This window comes from Meleagris gallopavo, chromosome 25 (assembly GCF_905368555.1).
Source record: "Meleagris gallopavo chromosome 25, MGAL_WU_HG_1.1, whole genome shotgun sequence".
Classification (NCBI taxonomy): domain Eukaryota; kingdom Metazoa; phylum Chordata; class Aves; order Galliformes; family Phasianidae; genus Meleagris; species Meleagris gallopavo.
Genome location: NC_139428.1, coordinates 439,085 through 459,411, shown reverse-complemented (window position 1 = coordinate 459,411; position 20,327 = coordinate 439,085). Strand labels below are relative to the sequence as shown.

The 20,327-nt window shown below is 53.9% G+C and overlaps 1 protein-coding gene across 1 annotated transcript; it reads left to right on the top strand.

Moving 5' to 3' along the window:
• Positions 1-1,817: 1,817 nt before the first annotated feature.
• On the top strand, positions 1,818-19,772 carry SDC3 (syndecan 3). The gene is given in 5 exon segments (NM_001303195.1): positions 1,818-1,888; positions 16,482-16,599; positions 17,017-17,609; positions 19,044-19,314; positions 19,596-19,772. Coding segments are annotated over 5 exon segments (1,212 nt in total). The 5' UTR covers positions 1,818-1,825; the 3' UTR covers positions 19,763-19,772.
• The last annotated feature ends 555 nt before the right edge of the window (positions 19,773-20,327 follow it).

Below are 20,327 nucleotides of genomic sequence, written 5' to 3'. Positions count from 1 at the left end.
GCCCACCCCACCTTGCCCACTGCCCGTGTCCCTCAGTGCCACATCCCCACTCTGGGCTCTGGGACCCCTCCCGGCTCGGTGACCCCCCCGCTCCCCCCGGTTGTCCCACCGCGCCGCTCAGTGCAGGGAGCGCCGGGAGCCGCTGCGGGGCGGTGCAGCCTCAGCAAAGGGTTCCTCCCCGCTGGCACCGAGGCATCCTTTATTATTATTTGCATCTCGTTAATTATTGCACAATTAAGGCGGACAGAAGCTGCAGCGGTGTCCTGAGGGCAGGCTGAGGGGATCTGCTCCCCCCCCTCCCCCCCCCCCACTCCCCCGCTCAGGGACGTGCCGTGCCTTGTAGCCGAATTGGGTTCATTTCCCTTCTAAACCCCGGTGATGTCCCTTTTTTGGCCGCCTCCCTGCTCCACGTTCTCCCCACGTCTCTCCCGTCCACCCCCAGCTCTGCCCGTGGGTCCCGCTGCCATCTGTCCCATGTCCCCTCCTTCATTTGCCCCAGGTCCCCTCGCCATCTGCCCCTCGTTTTCCTCCATCTGCCACAGGATCTGTCCCTGAACTCCTCTTCCACCTGCCCCGTGTCCCCCTATCTGCCGACGTCCCCATCACCTCTGCATAACTATATCCACCCTTGAGTCCCCCTCATTTATCCCTCCCCATTCATCCCTGCTTCCTCTGTCCCACTTAGCCCAGCCCTCTGTCTGCCCCGTGCTGCTCTCTCTACCCCTGCATCTGCCCCTGGATCCCAGCAATCTGCTCCAGGTCCCTCCCTCTCTACTGCTCCCCCCAGGCTCCTCCATGCCCCCCTATGTACCCCTGGGTTCCCCCCATCTGCTTGCTCCTGGGTACACCTGGTCTTCTCCATGCCCTGCTATCCACCCTAGGTTCCCCCATCTGTCCCCATGTCCCCCTGTTTACCCCTGGGTGCTCCTCTATCTACCCATTTATCCTTCGCTATCTGTCTCCATGCCTTCACCTATGCTGGGGTAACTCCTATCTACCTTTGTACCCTCCCCATTTGCCCCCATGCTCCCTAACTACCCCTGACTACCCCCTATCTTCCCCCATGCTCCTCAAACTACCTCTGAGTATCCCCATCTATTCCCATACCCCTCTTTCTAGCCTGGGTACAACTGTCTACTCCTGGGTACATCTGATCATCCCCATGCCCCCATTTCCCCCATATTCCCTCTAACTACCCCTGGATACTCCCCTAACTACCCCTACATCCTCTCTATCTACTCCCATGCCCCCTAACTACCGTTGGCCACTCCTCTAAATGCCCCATCGCCTTCATCTACCCCTGGATACCACTCTATTTACCCCTGCATCCTTCCCTATCAGCCTTCAAGCCCTGTATCTGCTCCTGGATACCCTCCTAACTGCCCTGAAGTCCCTCCGTCCATTCCCTCCTATCCACCCCTGGATCTCCCATTCGCCCCTACATCCCATTACCCGGACTTTCCCCGATCTTCCCCACTCCTCCCCTCCCTACCTCCGGCTTTCTCCCCCCATAGCCCTGCATCCTCCCCATTGCCCCCTGCTCTCCCTCCCAACGCCGGGGTAACCCCACAGCCCTTTTCCTCCCCCACACCCCTCCATCCACCCCACACCCCTTTCCACCCCCCTTCTCCCCCCAGCTCCGCTCACACACAGCGGTGTGCGGGGCCGTAGCGGGGCGGGGCGGTTTCCGCACACGGGCGGAGCGGGGAAGCGGGGCCGGGCGCTTCCAGCGGGGCGGCGGTGCGGGGAGGGGACGGGGAGGGCGGCGGCAACAAAGGCCGTTCCCCGCCCCCGCGAGCTGCTGAGCCGTCCTTGCGGCACGAAGATGCCCGCGGAGCTGCGGGGCCTCGCGGTGCTGCTGCTGCTGCTCAGCGCCCGCGCAGCGCTGGTGAGTGCGGAGCCACGGCGGGGTGCGGTGCTGGGGTGGGGGGGGGAGCGGGGTCGGCACCGAGCGGCGGTTGCGGGGGCTGGGGGGGCGTCGAGGCTGCGGGAAATGGCGTTTGAAGGTCACGGGGAAACGCCTTCGGGAGAAGCCGGCGGGGTTGGGGTGTTGGCCGCCCCGGCAGGGCTTTTCGCAGGGGATGATTTGGGCGTCGGGTCCGGCACGGGATGGAGCGGATCCTGGGGCGGTGCTGCGTGCGGCGGCTCCCGGACGCGGCTCTCAGTGCTCGGCTCAGCGGAGCATCAGCGTGGAGAGCCCCTTCCCTTCCCCTTCCACTCTCTTCTCTTTCCCTTCCCGTCCCCTTCCCCTTTTAGAGGAAAAAGTCCCCATTTCTGGCTGCCCGCCAGCGTGCAACCTGCTGGATTTAATAGCACCGAGCTTGCCTCACTCCTATGGGGTTTCTCTTTTCTGGTACCTCCCTTCCTGCAGCCCAACTGCTGGGGATGCTCCAAGGTTGGGGATGCTTGGTGGGTTTAGGAAGCTCCAGGATTGGAGATGTTTTGGTGATTCTCGAGGATCAGGGATGCTCCAGATGGGTTTGGAGATGCTCCAGGGGTGCACCAGGAATGCTCTGGGTTTGGAGATGCTATGGTGATGCTCCAGCTTGGTGATGCTCCAGGAGTGCTCTGAGCACAGAGATGCTCCAGGGGTGCAGATGCTCCGCGTGGCTCTCACAGTGGTGGCTGCATCCCTCCAGAGCAGCAGACACAAAGTGCCTGTTTCTGAGGAGGCTGCTGAGCTCTCATTGAAAGCACCCCGAGGTGTGCGATGTGCGAGCAGCACAGCCCTCTGCACACTGGGGTGATGCAGCCAGCAGCGTTTATTCAGCTGAATGTTGCATTTTGCATTCATTTGGGGTGGATGGGGACTGGCTGGCAGCTCACTCCATCCCTCCTTGTTGGGACCAAGGGGAGCCCTTCATTTCTCTTTCTTCTCCATTTGGGGATCTTTAGTTGGTGGATGGCAATGCAGCCGTTTGCTGAGGAGCAGAGGCAGGAGGGCTGAGAGGGGTGAATGTGAGGGTTGGGATGATAGGCTGTGGAGTTCATTGTGGGTTCATTGGGGACCAAGAGGGGACCGAGGTCTCACTCTGCTGCTCTTTGCCATCACTGCTATGTTGTTTGGTTGTGTTGGACAAAGTCTCCCCTTTTCTCCTCTCCTTGGAGGCTGCAGGATGAGGGCAATGCCTGGAAACAGCCCCGTGTGTGATGGTTTCAGGGAGGTGTGATACAGACTGGGGACCCCCATCCCCTCATGCATGGGGACGTGGTGACACTGCACCAATGTTGGATCCCCCTGCTGATGTGACTGGGGCTGAGGAAGGCAGCACTGAGATCTCCTGGGCCATCCCTGCCCACCCCCCTCCCTACAGCATTGCTTTGGGCTGAAGTTGAGGTCTGGAACCCTTTGCTGGGCTTATGGGGTGGGGAATGAGCTCAACCCCATAGTAGGCACCTGAGAATCCAAAAGTGGTTCTGGGAGCCAGGGAGAAGGGAAGGGAGCCCATTCCCAGCTGGAAGATGGAAGGAGGGCAGGGAAGGGGATGAGCTGACTGCTTCCACCCTGGATCAGTGGTGGGGTCCCGACCACGGGGTGTGGGATGGCTCTGTGCTGGGGCTGCCAGCCTGGTGCTGTGGGATTTTTCCTTTTTGAGGTCTGCAGAGATCTGAATGGCGTGGCGTGCAGTGAGTGTGTGAGGTCTCAGTTCGGCTCTTGGGGGTGGGGGGGGATTTGAACAGCTTCTGCACGTTGGCATCCGCAGGGAAAGCAGAGGTGGGAGGCAGGGAGCGGGGCGGAACAGAGGGCTTTTTGTGGCCGAGCAGAGATCTCCCTCAGTTAATTAATGTGACATTTATGCCGAGCTCCTCGTGCAAAGCCGAGCGGGGCAAAAGCCTTTTGTGGGGTGGGATGGGATCTGAGGGTTGGGGCTGCGCTGGGCAAAGGGCAGCACCGGGGGGTCACCGCTCTGAGCAACGAGTGTGGATTTGGGAAGAAATGGGTCCGAGTGGGGGTGGCACAGGGACGGGCTTCTGGGGAACGCGCGGAGCAGAGGGACAGAGGGGTGAGCAGTGATGGTGCCCCACAGCATTGCCACCCTGCGCCTCCCTGCCCACATTCAGCATCACGGTGTGAGCCCTGAGCTGGGAAGTTCAGCCGTGTTTACATCCCCACAATGTGAAACATCTCCCTCCCTCCCTCCCCACAGCTTGGCTGCTGCTCAAAGTGCTCATTTTCAGATAAAAATAACAGTGGAGATCTCAGGGCTGCCGCTTCTTTCCCGGAGAAGGGAAGGTTGCATTGCTGAGAAATGGGGGGAAATGCTCTGTTTGCAGAAGGATGCTCGGGACACGTGGCCCCAGTGCAGTTTTGCCTCCCAGAGTTGGGGCAGTGCTGAGCAGAACTTGCTGGCGAGAGAATTTATGAGCCAAAAAATGCTGTTTTCTGGAGGAGGAAGAGGAGGGGGGAGGCAGAGCTGTTCCATGAGCCGCATTGGTCGGGTGGAATAACTGCTGCAAAGTGCTGAGAGGGACGTGCCTGCCCCTGCACACTGTTTGCTAACACGAGCATCCCTTGGAAACACCAGGAATATACCCAAGAGCTGCGATTTTGGGGAAAAGAGAGTGGGAGTTGTGGTCAAATATGGACTTCTACATAAAATCTTTTTTTTTTTTTTTTAAGTTGAGAAATTTATGACTTTCTTTTTTCTCCCTTCTTTTGGAGGCTTTTTGGCAGATAGCGCCGTGCAGCCTTTAATTTTCCTTCTCCCTCACGTGCTGCCCGTGTGTTTGCCAAAGGAATGGTGAGAGGACGGGGATGTGGTGACACCAGAGGTGACACTTTGAGGGGAGGGAGGACGGCACCCGGCCCGCTCTGAAACCCTGGCCCCGTCCCAATGGAAAAAGGCAGAGCTGCCAGGTATTTGTTGATGAAATGGGGTGATTCTGTGCAGCTCTGGCTGTGCTTTTAGCTGGGTCTGGCAGAGAGCGGGGTTCCCTTTTTTGGAGTTGCAACAAGCTGGGCCATACGGCAGAGGGACCTGAGCTGGGTCGGATGGCTTTGGAGGATGTGTTGGCATTGGGTTGATGATGGGGCACTTTCTTCCCTGCCCACTCAGAGCCTTTTGGGGCTTTGGGGAATGCCTGTGTCATGCTGTGGTCCCGCAGCTGTCACTGGTGGTGTTGCTGCTTCCTCCTCCTCTCCCTCTTCTGGTTGGGATAGGAGGGGAGATGCTCCTCTTTATCCCTAGTATGGCTGTCGAGGGGCTATGGTATGAAGAACCCCCTCCGTTTGTATCCGTGAGCACTAATTAGGCTCTAATTAGCCCCACTTCACTGCCAAAGATCACAGGACATCAGCATCCCACTGAGGACCACGTGTGCTGGAGATGCAGAGACCTGCACTGTGCCACCCGGCTGCCTCTGCTCTCAGTCCAGCCCATGTAATTGCTTGCTTTGTTTTATTCTGGCACAAAAAGGAGCTGTTTCTCCCCATTTATCAGCAGATAATAGGTTTGGCTAGTTAGCAGCCCAGCAGGCCTCAATTAGGCTGTGGAGTGGGGCTGCAGAGGTGCAAGCAGGACAGCCATTGGGGTGTCCCCATGGCACTGCGTTGTCCCAGTGGATTGAGGTGTCTCCAGCACTGCTCTGGTTGGGGACCGTTCCCCATGCAGCCATCACTGGGGCAATGGGTTGAGTGCTGATTACTGTAGAATCATTAAGTTTGGAGCTGTAATTGGGGCAATTCAGTCAGTCCCTCCCCCTCTCCCCCTCTTTATCTTCGATTCAGGGCTAAACACTCTTATTCCTGCTCTCCAAACATCCATCTCAGGCATTTAAGGCCACATACGGGACCCTGCAGAAGGAATCCCAAATATCCCTGTGCTGATGTCTTTAAAGCTGCCACCCTCACACCCCAGTGATGTTCATACAGAGGTGGGTGCTCCCCAAGTCCTGGTGTGGAGCACCTCCAGTTCCTTTGATTTCCGGGAGGAGAAGGAGGGAGGTGATGGCACTCAGTGCCGTAGAGGGAGGAGCTGAGGGGAACCCATCAGCCGTGCCAGGGGCATGAAACATTTATAGCCCTCAAAAATCATCAAGGAAATGTCTGTCTCAGTTAAAATAGCAGGAGCAATTAGAGGGGATCAAAAAAAAGCCCAAACACATGGTTTGTGTGTAATTCCAGCATACAGCTCAGCTCTTCTCCGAGCATTTCTCATCCTCTGCTGGGGCTGCAGCCTCGTGTCCTGCAGAGCAGGGTGACGTCCAGGCCCAGCTCGTTGGGCAGAAACGCCTCCCTAGGGCAGTGCGAGGGGTGGGTGAAGCTCTGGGGCTGCTCCCTCAGCATCTCAGTGCCCTGGCAGTGTGCTCACCCACTCCTGGCATTGCCCTGCCTCCGTTTCCCTCCTGCCCTGACAGCTCCTGGGCTGCGAGGGGCTGCAGGTCTGGGGGACGCAGGGGTGGTTGGTTGGTGTGTGCAGGGGGGGCTGTGACTCAGCAGCAGCCTGCACGAGGGGGTGCTACATCCAACCCCACATGGGTATGGCATCCCTACGTGGGGTTGGGTACCATCATCCCCATCACCTTACGGAGATGCTGTGCCTATCATCCTGCAAGGATGCCAGTACCCAACCCCATGTTGGGATGCTATACCCATCTCCCTGGGGGATGCTGGCCCTTTTGACAATGTCCTGACCACCCTGTTGTAGAAAAAATAGATTTCTCTCCCCCTTCTCTACCCTCTTGGTCATGACAGAGGAAAGCCAGAGAGCACACTTCTGTTTCCTCGTGTCATCCTGCTGTGTTCTCAGCAGTTGGGCACTACAGAAACTGCTTTGGATGGAGAAAAGAGGCATCAGATGAGGGATGCCTCCTCTTGCATCTCCTGTTTGTTTCTCACCTGCTTTCAGGAACTGTAACTGAGAGCTGATGGAGCTCTGAAATGCTCCCTATGAGTAACATGGGATGTGCCAGGAAGGGGAGCTTGCCCATGGGCACAGGAGCTGAGCCCCACCCCTACACGTGGCTTCATGGATGTAAATTCCAAAAGTAGGTCGTGGGCACGCTGGCATTGCAGGCGTTGTCCTACATATGTCAGTTGGGTAATTCATGGGGCTGGGGCTGGGCATCTCGCCTCGCTGCCCCAGGTGTGCTGAGCATCCCTGCCTGCACCGGGCATCAGCGTCACTGCTTTTCTCCTATGGGGTTTCCTTCCTCCTAGTGACAGCGTGTCAGGATAGATTGAGGCATCTCTGCATCCCTGGAAATGTTGCGTCCCCATCCTGTGGGGCCCCTTTAAACCAACACAGGGTTATCCCCTTTCATCCTGAGTGGCCCGGGGTCCCTTGGAAAGCTGCAGAAGGGGCTGTGAGCATGTTTGGTTTTGGCAAGTGCAGCATCTTCCTCCCCATCCATCACCATTTCCATGACAACTCGGAGGAAGGAGGGCAGCAGCTCCTTCCTATGCGTGTGCAGCTTTTGAATGCCGTGGTCTGCAGCTCGGGACAGCAGTCAGCAAAGCACTGCCCTGGATGAATTATTCCTAATTAAACACTGTAAGGAGAAGGGCTGCTGGGAAAAGAGCCCTCCTCATTGTCCAGCAGCATTTGGGGGAGCTGCAGTCTGGGTGGGGGATTCTGTGTTAATCTCCCAGTGGCAAAGCTGCACATGGCAGGCTTTGATGGAGTCCTGATTAATCATTATTAGGAGGTTTCATTAGATGTGGCTCAGCACGAGAGGGGCAGCAGGGCTCCTACTGAGCTGTGACAGTTCTGGGATGAGGTGTGGGGCGGTTGTGACAGCGCTGCTCTCCTTCAGGAACCTCAGGAATGACTTTAAAAGCCACTGACATTGGAGTGGACAAAGATTTTCTCCTTGTCACCACGTGCTCATGGAAATCCCCATTAATGGCGATTCCCACTTTGCTTTTGGGGTCTGTGGCTGTGAAAGGACTGGGGCTCAGAGCAGAGCACCCTCCACACCAGCCCTGGCACTGTCACCCCATGCTGGAGGACTTTCACTCCATCACCAGCAAACGGCCGCTGCCCCCAACCCAGCCCACCTCCTTCCTCCCACCACCTCCTGATCGCTTTCCAATTGCTTCCCTGATTGCAGCCATGCCCAGAAAATGAAATGACATTTTAAAAAAAAGCATAATACATATGTATATATTTTAGATCCCACAACTGCTCATTGCGGCCGTTCGTGGTTTCAGTTCTGCTGTGGTTTCCACACAGCGTGCACCAACCCCACAAGTATTGTAGCTCCTCTCAGGGTAGAACTCGGGGTAGAACGCTGCACTGTGCAGCCCCAGGGCTGTGTTTCCCCATCCCGTGCGCACGTTTCCACCCAAATTCTCCTCCTGCCGGCAGTGCTGAGGTCATTTCGGTCTCCCCGGCGGCGCCAGCGAACAATCGCTCATTGTGCTCCGCGCTCCGTCCTGGGAAAAGGAAGAGGGTGTGAGGCAGTGGAACACCGCAGCACTGGGACGGGTGGGCTCTGGCTGCCTGCCCCCACCCCACTGCTCTGAGCTGGCCTTGGGGCCCTCTGCTTGCTCCCAGCCCCATGATGGGGTTATGGGATGTTGGCCACGCGGATGCTCTCCACCCACATCTCCGCATTAGGACCAGCGCAGTGCAGCACGTGGCAGCGCATTGTGCATCACCCCAAATCCCCCATAAGGAAACATACACCCTCAGGAAACTTCCCCATGGCCTTTTTTCTTGCATTGTTGCCCTGGGAGAGGATTCACCCTATGCCCTTCTTCCTCTCCAGACTAGGGCTCCTGCAGGCTTGTGTCTCAGTGCCATCCCTCTGCTTGGGATCTCCCTGCCCCCTGTGGTTTTCCCCTCTGGGAGATGAGGTCCTGGACCACTCCTTGTCCGTGCTGGTCAGGATTAGGCTCCTGAGCCATCTGCTGCCTGCCTCACCACATCCCACGCTGAGAACAGGGACAGCAGGGATGGCGTGGCAGAGATGGGTGCCACTACTTGGGTTGGACACATTTGTGCTGATGGGAAGAGAGAGAGAGAACATCCTCTGGGCATCTCTCGCCCGTGTTTAATGAAGGTTCAGCTCAGACCTGTGTGCTGTGGCTGGGTATGAGAGGGAGAATGGGGGCACCTCCCAATGGGGAGCCCTCAATAGATGCTCTGGGCTGGGGACCTCTCTGGTGTGGCACATTGGTGTGTTTCAGGCTGTAAATCCCTATAATGCCACCAGGCTGGGACTGCCAGCAACACCCACATCACCTGGGGGCCAGCGGGCACCGGAGGTTCACTGCAGGGAGGACTCGAGCCTGGAGCTGCAGCAGCAATCGGCTTAAAGGAGATAAAGGCACAGGCAGGAGGGGGAGAGGGAGGTGGTGTGGTCTGGGTGTGAAATGAGTGGTTTGGAGTCTTGGCATTAGAGTCTGGGGGACTCCTGTGTGACACCAGGCAGGTCACCCAGGGGCTGCATTGTCACCATCGCCCTAATGAGGACAAGGCTGGACTAATGGATGATGATGGATGCCAGCATCGAAAGACATCATTTTCTGGGAGTGGGGAGAGCAGTCTGGGAAGGGGATCACAGCATTTTTTTCCTCTCCAGATAAAGTCTGGCCATGGAGTCCCTGCTCCTGCAGCTGGAAAAATTCATGTCAGTGCAGTGGGTTCAGAAACGCTGGGATGCACTGGGATAGGAGGGATGCAGGAGGCTGGAGATGCTGAAGGCCAGGTAGGGTCAGCATGGAGCTGATCCTGGTCCAACCTTGGGTTGACTGCTCTGATTGCAATAATTTCAGGGAATTTGTTAGGAAATCATCCACACCACCTCTCTGCTCCGTCCCCACTGTGAGCCCTGTGGACCTCTGCTCAGGGAGTGGGCACAACGAGCATCCTTTGAGCATCCAAACGTTTTCTGTAGCATCCCCATCACGCTGTAAACCCAGCATGTATGGGAGAAAGGGAACTTGTTCATTCCATGGTGTTGAGCCAAATTGTGCCCAGACCAACCACAACCTTGCTTTAATTCTGCAAGTGTGCTTCCCCCATCCGTGTGTTTTCTGCACCCTCCTGCAACGCGTCCCTGGGGATGCCATGAGCAGCAACAAATCCGAGAGGTTAATGATGTAAGGTGCCAAAAATAGCACCTTTATCTACAAGGATGTGTCCTTGTGCATTTTTATGGAAGCAAGCAGAAAGGGGAGCTGGGAGAATCACAAAGCCTGGACTGTGTGCTGTGATCCTGCATGGGCACTGGGCTGTGCTTGGGGTGCACAGGCTGATGCCTGGGGATGTTTGTTGCTTGCATGTGTGCCTCTGGTGTAATTTTAGCAAAGCCTCCCCAGGTAAATCCTCCATTTATTACACCATAAAATCCACCAAATGCACAGGGCTGGGGCTTTGTGCCCTCCCCCATGGCACGCACAATCTGCCAGGAGCTGCGGGTAATCCCCTGCGCTCCATCCTTAATCCCACTCTGTCCCTCGCTGAACCGCCCACGGTTGTGAGCACGGGGTGCTCCCACGTTTGCTTTCCAAGAAGCCCCAGGGAGGATGAGAGCAGTACCAAAGGGATTCAAAATCTGCAGGTGTGTGGTGCAAACCCATGGGGTCTGAGCACCCATCCACAAGGAACCCCAACTCCATGAGCTGAAGGTCTGTCTGTAGGTTGGTTGATTGGTTTTCTTGGTGTTTTTTTCCTCCCATTTTGGGCTATGTTGCACCAACACACCCAGTTTTTGACTTTTTTCATCCCACGAGCACAGGCTGTGTGCAATGAGGGTGTGCTCCCAGTTGGCTGCAGGCTTGCCTCAGTTTCCTTTCCCTTTCTGCCTGGAGATCAGTGAGTTTGGGAAGGCCATGCCTCTTTTCAAAGGTATCTCTCAGGAGCTGAGTGCTGCTTGGGTGCTGCTGTGACCATGGATGATGGAGATGGATAAGCAGACCGCACTGCTCCCCAGGAATATCCCTTATATCTCCTGCCATCTCAGCCTCATGAGCATCCCAGCTGGGTGAACTGCTCTGGTGCAGAGCCAACATTTAAACCCTCTCCCAAATGTTCAGGGCTGGGGCTGTGTGTTAGGAAATGTTGCCTTGAGGATGCTGTGTTCCATCTCTCCAGCACAGCATTGAAAAGCTGCCATCCCATTTAGTGTATCAACCATAATTATTGTTGGAAAGGCAGAATGGAAACGGTTTGTTTAGTTACATTTCATTAAAAGAACTTCATCTGGGGGCAGGAAACAATGAGGCTTAGGCTGTATAAATATTTGAACAGTGCTTTCCAGCAACATAACCCCTTGGTGTGTGCATGTGTGCACGCACGCGCCTAAGCCCAGGTCACATGCACATGGATGGGTAATTTGAAACGTTTCCCATTACTTGCCAAAATGCTGAAAATCCCCCATTCCTGGTGATGGCTCAGCCAGAGCTTTGGTTGGTTTTGTCCATTGGCAGAACTTTGCTCTTGTATAGGGCCTGACCCCTCCCACCCATTTATTTTCTCAGTAAAATGAGCCCTGCGGGGCTGGAGGTGCTTCCTGGGCAAAGTAATCAGAGATGGCAGTGCTGGGATCAAGGCTCCACGCTTGGATGGATTTGGGAGCTTTCCTTTCATCTGGAAACCCGAGCTTTCTTGGTGCGTGCAGACAGTGGGGTCCTGGGGGCTGCATTTCGGGTGGTCCCCACTACTCCACACTTTGCAGAAGGGCAAAGTTTTGCTAAATGCTTGGGCTGCTCCAGGAATGTCTTTTGCTTTCCTTTTAATTGCATTTCTATTACTTTTTATTGCACATTGAGTTGCTAAAAACCATGATAGAGTGGGGAGCACGGCTGAACGGTGCTATTGGAAGCAGGTTGATTACATTTGCAAGCAAATAGTTGCAGCAGATAGAGCTCATGGTAGGCAAATATCACCTAAGTCCTAGTGTGGACTAGGGAGAAGAAATGCCTTTTTTTCTCTTTCTCAAATTCAGGCGCTCCAGCATGCATGAATGTATGCATGCACGTATTTGCTTTTCAAGAGTTAACCCTCCCATCCAACTGCATCCCCACTGCAACATCTCTCAAACTACAGCAGTGAATCAGTGCATGCTCCTGGGAGCACCCAACCCAATATTCAGGTTGGCCAAACAAGTTGTGGTGCCCCATCCCTGGGGATGCCCAAGGCCAGGCTGGATGGGACCCTGGGCAGCCTGAGCTGGGAGGGGTGGGGAACAGCCTATAGCAGGGATTGGAACTGGATAATCTGTAAGGTTCTTTCCAATCTAAGAAATGGGGGAAAAGATATAAAGTCCTATTTTCCAGCTCTTTGGAGAGCTGAATCTCAGCTCGGAGAGCGAGCTCTGAAATGCTCCTTTGTGGAAGGTGAGAAAAGCTCAAGACGGTTTTGCATGTTAAGCTGCAATAGGATTAGGGAGCCGAGCAAATTAAATCAATTCTGGGCTGGGTGGGGAAGTTCTGCGTGGTATGTTTAAGCTGCTGGGTTGTCTCTGAGGTGCAGAACCACCCATCCACAGAATGGCTGGTGTTTGAGGTGACCCCATCCATCGGGTGGTTGGCACTTGGGGTGATCCTATCTGTCGTGTGGTTGGCATTTAGGGTGACCCCATTCATGGAGGTGTTGGCACTTGTGTTGACCCCATCCCTATGGAGCATTCTTATCTGCCTGATGCAGTCCCATCCACTGAGCTCATTTGTATCTCTTCATTGGGTGTTTTGCAGCAGGAGGTGGTACTGTGTCTGGGGGTTTGTTGTTGTGTCTTTTCCCCTCCATCTCCCTGGAGGAAGAAAGCAGAGCGTGCTGGGAGAGGTGTTAGCAACAATTGATGTCAGGAGGTTTGCTATTTTTCATGCCAGCTCTGGCTCGGGGATATTTTATTATGTTGTGGGGTAAGATCTGGCACTAATCCACTGAAGCATGGGAATAAAAGATGATACTGGAAGCAGGCGATCCCGAGGAGGAGAATGCTGATAGATGTGCTAAGAAACGTGTGGATGTAGTACTTAGGGACTTGAGTGTAGTGGGCAATATTGGTGATAGGTGGACAGATGAAGTTAGAGGTCTTTTCCAACCTTAATGATTCTATGATTCTAAGAGCTGAAACTGGTCTGGGATTGAGGACCTGGTGAGGATGCAGCTTTCCCATGTGCAGGAAGAGCATTTCCCACCAGCATCCTGCACCCCCAGAATCCAGCACTGCTTTTTGGCCGTCCTACTTGGCTTTGCTATGGACACCTCCAGCTCAAGCAGCCTCCATGGTCTCTACCATCAGTCCTGCTGTCAGGAGCAGCTTGCCGACACATTTATTTTTAACTCAGCTTTGGATCAAAGCGTGGAAATGCAGCAGTTTCATAGTGGGAAAAGAACTGTGGAGTCTTTAGGGTTCAGAAACAATGTTTTCGTTCCAACTTTATGTGCAAGTTAATATTATTTCAACTGTTTATAGTATCACTAAATCATGTGCTGGAATGAGTTATTAAGGTTTTATATAGAAAACACCAGAAAGGTGCTCTCAAGGACTGATTAATTGAAAGTATCCCCTGGAAAATATCATAGAAATGATCAACACTATTCCTGTGGTCTGTTCTCAATTTAACGTGTTGAGACAATGGCATTCAGCCACGGACAGATTGCTGACCCTGCATGCAGGATTGTGTCCATCTGAGCTTTCCAATGCTACTGGCTTTGGCATTCTCCCTGGATGCCCTGGCTGTGGGATCCCAGTGGGGAGCACAGAATTCTGTTTCCCAACTGAGGTCCCCATGTCCTTTCCCCATGACCTCATTGGGAAAGGAATCTCGGAGCTGTTTGGGGTGGGTGTGCCCGAGGAAATCACCCATTGCCTGCACACTCAGTGGATGCTGCGTCGCCATGGAGGAGGTGGTTTCCATGGCAACCGTTGCCATGCCGATGGCTACCAGAGAAGGGCCTGAGAGCATCCTAGGGAGGCTTGCCAGCCTCTCCCCGATGCTAAGGATGGATTTATAAGGCACCCTTCCTCCCAGCATGCAAGGCAGACGTTTGGCCGCAGGACGTGTCCGGAGATGTGCAGGGTCATGCAGGAGGTGGCAGGTCACATTAGTTCCTTGGTTTCCCAGCAAACAACCCATGCTGCTGTGCTGGGCATGTCAGTGGGATCCTCTTTCCAATCAGTACATTTTCTTTCTATATAAAATGATGTCACCTATCTTGATAAAGGGGGAGGAGAGGGAAGGATGGGGCATCTGCTGTGCTGGGAGGTAGATGCACACGGACAGCACAGAGGGACGGAAGCCTCTCTAATCTCCGGCTCAGCTCTGATGGGGCTGGGCCAAAGGGCCTGAGCTCTCTCTCACTTTCCAAGGCTCTTAGTGCAGAACTTGGCTGTGATTTCTGCTGCTGCAGCCCCTTGGCTGTGGTTCCCAGCCAGCCCTGCCAAGCCACAGTGTGGAGGCATCAAGGGGACAGTAGGTCGGTGTCATCATGTGTCCACAAGAGTTACAGGCAGCTGGAAGTAAATTGGCCAATGCCTTTGCTATTGGGAGCAGGGAGACAAATGCACATGCCCTGGCACGGCACAGAGGCAGCTCATCCTGAGGCAAATGAGTAATTAATCCCCATCACTGCTGAGTCTAACTGGGCTCAGCCCCACTGAGTGATGGAATCGGCTATGGTGCTCTTTGTGTAGCTGGGTGTTGATGCCCTTGTGCACCAATCTCCATCATCTCTAGGACTTTCCCAACGGTTCATCACCATGGGACCACCAGGACCAAGCCCTGCTTGCAAACTGCACTGACAACTGCCCAAGTTGCTTTGATTAAATCTACTCCCATGCTCAGCTGAATTTTGTTCTTTGCAATGGGATGGGCACACACTACATGTTTCCCATTTGCATCACTGCATTGCTCTAACATCTTTTGGGCAAAATGCATCATAGGCACACACTGGCTCTGCCAAGACTCCATCCCTAGAATGGATGAATGGATGGATGGATGGATGGATGGATGGATGGATGGATGGACGGATGGACAATTGAATGGATGTATGGATGGATGATGGGATGAATGGATGGTGGGATGGATGGGCACATGCCGGGCGTGTCCTCCTGATTTTTCATTTCCCCATCCAAGCACTGGAAACTGATGGCTGGAGCTGCCTCATCTGGTTCCAATTTAAGAGAGAAATGAGCTTGGCAGAGCCGGGCCATGTGGCTCCCATTACAGAGAGGCTGTGCAGGTCAAGCAGAGAGAATATGACCTTTGGGGAGCTCAACAGATTATCCAGCAGGGCCAAGGGGTGGGCTGAGGTGCGCCTGTGTTATGGGCTCCTGGTTTCCTTGTGAGCCTCAGTACTATTAGCATAAAAAGTTGCTATGGTCTAGGATTAAACGACAGCCTTAGTGTCCTAACAGGCTTTTAACAGAAGACAGATGCAAGTTTCTGGGCATCCCTGTCTTCTTTGGAAGGCTTTAAAGTCTGGCCATGCCATACCCAACAAGCACAGGATTCAAAAGGCAAATAAAAGCAGCTCCAAATGTTTCTTCTCCCAGCCCTCAGACCTTGCAATTGAGACATCATTTATTTAGCAATGTCATTTGCACTCATCCTTTGTTTATTAGTTCTTTTCTGTTTTTTTACCCTCTCCTCGCCAGAAGCTGGAGCTCGATGCTGTACAGATCAGCGCAATGAATATGAAATCTCTTGAGCTCGTCTTTCTATCACCAATTGAGTATACCTTGATTTTCAAGGAGGGAAATGGGGGGTGAGGAGGCAGCAGGAGCCTGACCAGCAGGCTTGTCCTGCACAGAACCACTTTAACATTTCAAAACTCATTTTTATTTCAATCTGGAATAGACAAAGAAACCCAGAGGTTTGTACCGAGAGGTACAATCCCATAATAGCAAAGGGGGCCCTTCCACCCCTTTGCTTTAAGTGCGAGCACCAACCCGGCTTCTTACATCTTGAAACATCTGATGCTATCTTACAGATCAAAGCCTCCTTGTTTGGGCTGTAATGAAGTGTCAAACTGTTTCCTTGCAACACAAACAGGAGACACTTTGATCTGCAAAACAAGATGCTTAAGAGCGCTATGAGCGAGGGCCCTTCAAGTTTTAGCAGCGCCATGGAGCAGCGGAACATTTGAAGTTTGACATCGAGTCATACTGTCACTTTGCAGGTTGTGGCAGCTGATAGCGTGCATTAATGTCACACCTATGCCAGAAATCACGTGAAGCTCGTCTAAAAGTAAACAATAGCTGGAGAACTAAAATAAGATTTTTTTCTAACACTTTCCAAAAACAATTAGTTCACTTTTTTTCCCTTTTCCAGAGGGCTCTTTCCACAGGAAATGTTATCAGAGTCAACGTGCACTTTCCACAAAATGTCACCTTGCCTGAAAGATTTGCCACAGGGAATTATTTGGGGGGAAAAAAAAGCAGTTTGGAGCAGCTCGACCGGAGAGCACTGCCTGCAGTCCCCTCCCTTGGTGCTCTCTTGGGTTGCTCTCCTCATCCCATCCCATTTAACCCCATCCTGTGGTGCCCATTGCAGTTGGTTAATGCAGCTCCTTGCTTGAGTGCAGGCTCAACGCTGGCGCAATGAGAACTATGAGAGGCCAGTGGACCTGGAGGGCTCCGGGGATGATGATCCCTTTGGGGATGATGAAGTGGATGACATCTACTCGGGCTCCGGCTCCGGCTGTGAGTAGCTGCAGGGCTCCCAGGGGAAGGCGTGGGGTCGTGGGTGGGGTTTGGTGGGACTGAAGCTGTGGGATGGGGGGAGTGGATTGTCCTGTACCCATCTCCCCAGCAGTCCCCCTGCTCTCTCTCAGCCAAAAGCAAAGGGAAAAATATCAAATCTGGGCTCAAGTGCTTCCACTTCCCACTTTGGTCTCTGGCCCTACCAGGCGGGATTAGCCCTTTTCTAACAGCCTGTACTGGTGTTTTAAAGGTTGACCCGAGAGAGGGGCTTTGGCTAATACCTCAAAATCTGCATCCCTTGTCTTCTGCTAAACCCACAGCTGCTCTGTGCTTTCTGATTTTTGGTTGTGAGGCCACATGGCCAGCCAGTCCTGGAAAATGCCCACTTCATCCTCTGCTCTTCTCTCACTCTTCCAGATTTTGAGCAGGAGTCGGGGTTGGAGACAGCAGTCAGCCTCACCACAGACACATCCATCCCACTGCCCACCACGGTGGCCATGCTGCCCGTCACCTTGGTGCAGCCCGTGGCAACTCCCTTTGAGCTGTTCCCCACGGAGGACACATCCCCCGAGCAAACAACCAGCGTCCTGTATATCCCCAAGATAACAGAAACACCAGTGATCCCCAGCTGGAAAACAACCACCACCAGTACCACTGCCAGTGACTCCCCCAGCACCACAGCCACCACCACCACGGCTGCCACCACCACCACCACCACCACCATCAGCACCACCGTGGCCACCGCCAAGCCCACCACCACCCAGAGGTTCCTGCCTCCTTTTGTCACCAAGGCAGCCACCACCCAGGCCACCACCCTGGAGACGCCCACCACCTCCATTCCCGAAACCAGTGTGCTGACAGAGGTGACCACATCACGGCTTGTCCCCTCCAGCACGGCCAAGCCAAGGTCCCTGCCAAAGCCAAGCACCTCCAGGACTGCAGAACCCACGGAAAAAAGCACTGCCTTGCCTTCCAGTCCCACCACGCTGCCACCCACAGAAGCCCCCCAGGTAGGAGGCAGGAGCCCTTCTCACCTGCTGAAGGGCTCATGGACAATGGGTGAAGCCAGGAGATGGCAATGAGGAGCTTTTAGAGTGGGTGAATCCTGAGCCAGCCATTCAGGTTGGGCTCTTCCCAGCTGTGCAGAGAGCAGAATGTTTTGGGGAATGGAGAGGGGAGGTGGAAGGATGGGGGTACAGAATCATAGAATCATTATGGTTGGAAAAGCCCCCTAAGATCACCATGTACAATCTCAACCCATCCCCACCATGCCTACTAACCATGTCCCTCAGTGCCACATCTCCACATTTCTTCAACATCTCCAGGAGTTGTGACTCCACCACTTCTCTGGATAACCTGTTCCAATGCATCACAACTCTTTCAGAGAAGAAATTCTTCCTAATATCCAACCTGAACCTTCACTACCTCCAGCAGGGATAGAGCACAGGGATGGAGTTGATGGCAAATGCTCCAGAGCTTCTTCCCCAAGCGATAGGAGGGCAGTTTGGGGCTTTCCCCTGGGTGCAGTTGCTGAGCTCACTGTCCTGCAGCCCGGCTCACAGCCTGGAACTGGCAGACCCAACCACTCTGCAGTTCCCACTTGAGCACTTGCAGCCCATCAGGCTTCTAGGGTGGGATTTAATCCACTGCTCCATCTCTCATTCAGAGCCCCTAAGGGGCCTTTTGGAAACCGCTTTGACTGAAAGGTGGAGTGATTTGTCTAAACTAGTCCCTCTTTTCCGGGTATGTATATATGTGCGCAGCGCTCCGGGCTCCTGGTGACCTTCCATTAATCTCTGTCACAAATCCACGTGCTTGTGGAAGCAGTGAGCCGTGCACTGTGCCAGGGGCTCTGTGACATGGAGAGGTTTCCATCTCATCCGCCCTGGTTTCATCCCCAAACAGCCTATTGCTCATCCCCATTTGTAGTGGGCTGAGGGAACCATTTGCCCCACGGAGGAGATGTTCTGGGAGAGCTTCGCTTAGGGATGCTCTGTGGGATCAGCTCAGCATGCAGCAGGGTGAGGATGTAGGTGAGGATTTGTCCCCAAGGATGCTGTGAGTGTGGAGATGTGCAGGAGGCAATGTATAAATGAGGATTGGGCTGGAGGAGAACAGGGTAATGGGACCTTCCTTAGGTCTCCATAGGAGGCCATAGGTGGGAGCTTGTGTGTCTCAAGGGCACCTGGATGGGGACTGGCCAGAATGGTCCTGCTTGACTAAAGAGACCTTAGCTTTTAGGTGACAGTCAAGATGTGGGATTGTACTGCTCTCTGCAATACAGCCATCCGCTTTGGTGACACAGGGAAGGGACACTCCAATGTTAACCCTCATGTTCCCCACCATGGTATCACCATGCCCTTCCTCCAGCCACATTGGTGCTGCTGGAGACACGAACCACCTGTAAGTCCTTGTTCCCTGCTCCACCTTGTCCTTTCCTCCAGGTGGAGCCAGGGGAGTTGACGACGGTCCTCGACAGTGACCTGGAAGTCCCAACCAGTAATGGCCCCAGCGGGGACTTCGAGATCCAGGAGGAGGAGGAAACAACTCGTCCTGAGCTGGGCAACGAGGTGGTGGCAGTGGTGACACCACCAGCAGCACCAGGGCTGGGCAAGAATGCAGAGCCGGGGCTCATTGACAACACGATAGAGTCGGGTAGCTCAGCTGCTCAGCTCCCCCAGAAGAACATCCTGGAGAGGAAGGAAGTGTTGATAGGTGAGAGAGGGGCAGATGGGTTGGTGGGAGGATGGAGGGCTTGGCCTTCAGCAAGGTGCCGGGGTGGTGCTGGGACACACAGCCTCACCAGTCCCAGTAGACAGGTCCTGTCTATCCTTCACAGTAACCAGCACACTGTTGCAGCTCCTCAAATCACACAAATTGCATGAGGCCACCACCCTCATGTTCAGTTTTAAGCATGAATTCAGCTCATAAAGCACAAAACCAAGCAGAACCCAGCCCAATTCCCCTCCTGACAGCTGTGCTGCTTTCTGTTGCAGCTGTGATTGTCGGCGGCGTGGTGGGAGCCCTCTTTGCTGCCTTCCTTGTCATGCTGCTCATCTACCGGATGAAGAAGAAGGACGAGGGCAGCTATACATTGGAGGAACCCAAACAAGCCAACGTGACCTACCAGAAGCCGGACAAGCAGGAGGAGTTCTACGCGTAGGACAAGAGCCTGGCATGCCTCACGCTCCCTGCTCCTGCTCCAAACTCTCCCTCCTCTCCTCCATCCCGTCTCTTTATCTCTCTTCTCTTTTGGATCAGACTGTGAATTTAAAAAGCAAAAAAAAAAAAACAAAAACAACAACAACAAACAAACAAACAAAAAAACACAAAAGGAGAAACCGTACCTTTGGCGCGAGGAGATGCCACGTTGCGGATGGCGGATGGAGCTCACGGGGCTTTTCCCACCTCCATGGCGGACTCTGGGATCCGGACACCTTGTACCAGCCCTAGGGCGCAGGGTTTGGATTTATCTTTTTCTTTTTCTTTTTTTTTTTTTTTTTCCTATTGGAAAGAAAGGAGGCTTTTTTCTCTCTTTTTCTTTTTCTTTTTTTCCTAATTTTTATTTTTTGAATGGAGCTGGTTACGTTGCAGGAATTCCCTTTTGCTCCCAGCTTCTGTTTGAAAAGAGGATGTAACTCTCAGATATGCTTTGAACCTTGAAAAAGCACAAGGGGCCGGAATATCTGGTGCCCTGGGATTTGCTCTTGGAATGAGGGAACAAAACC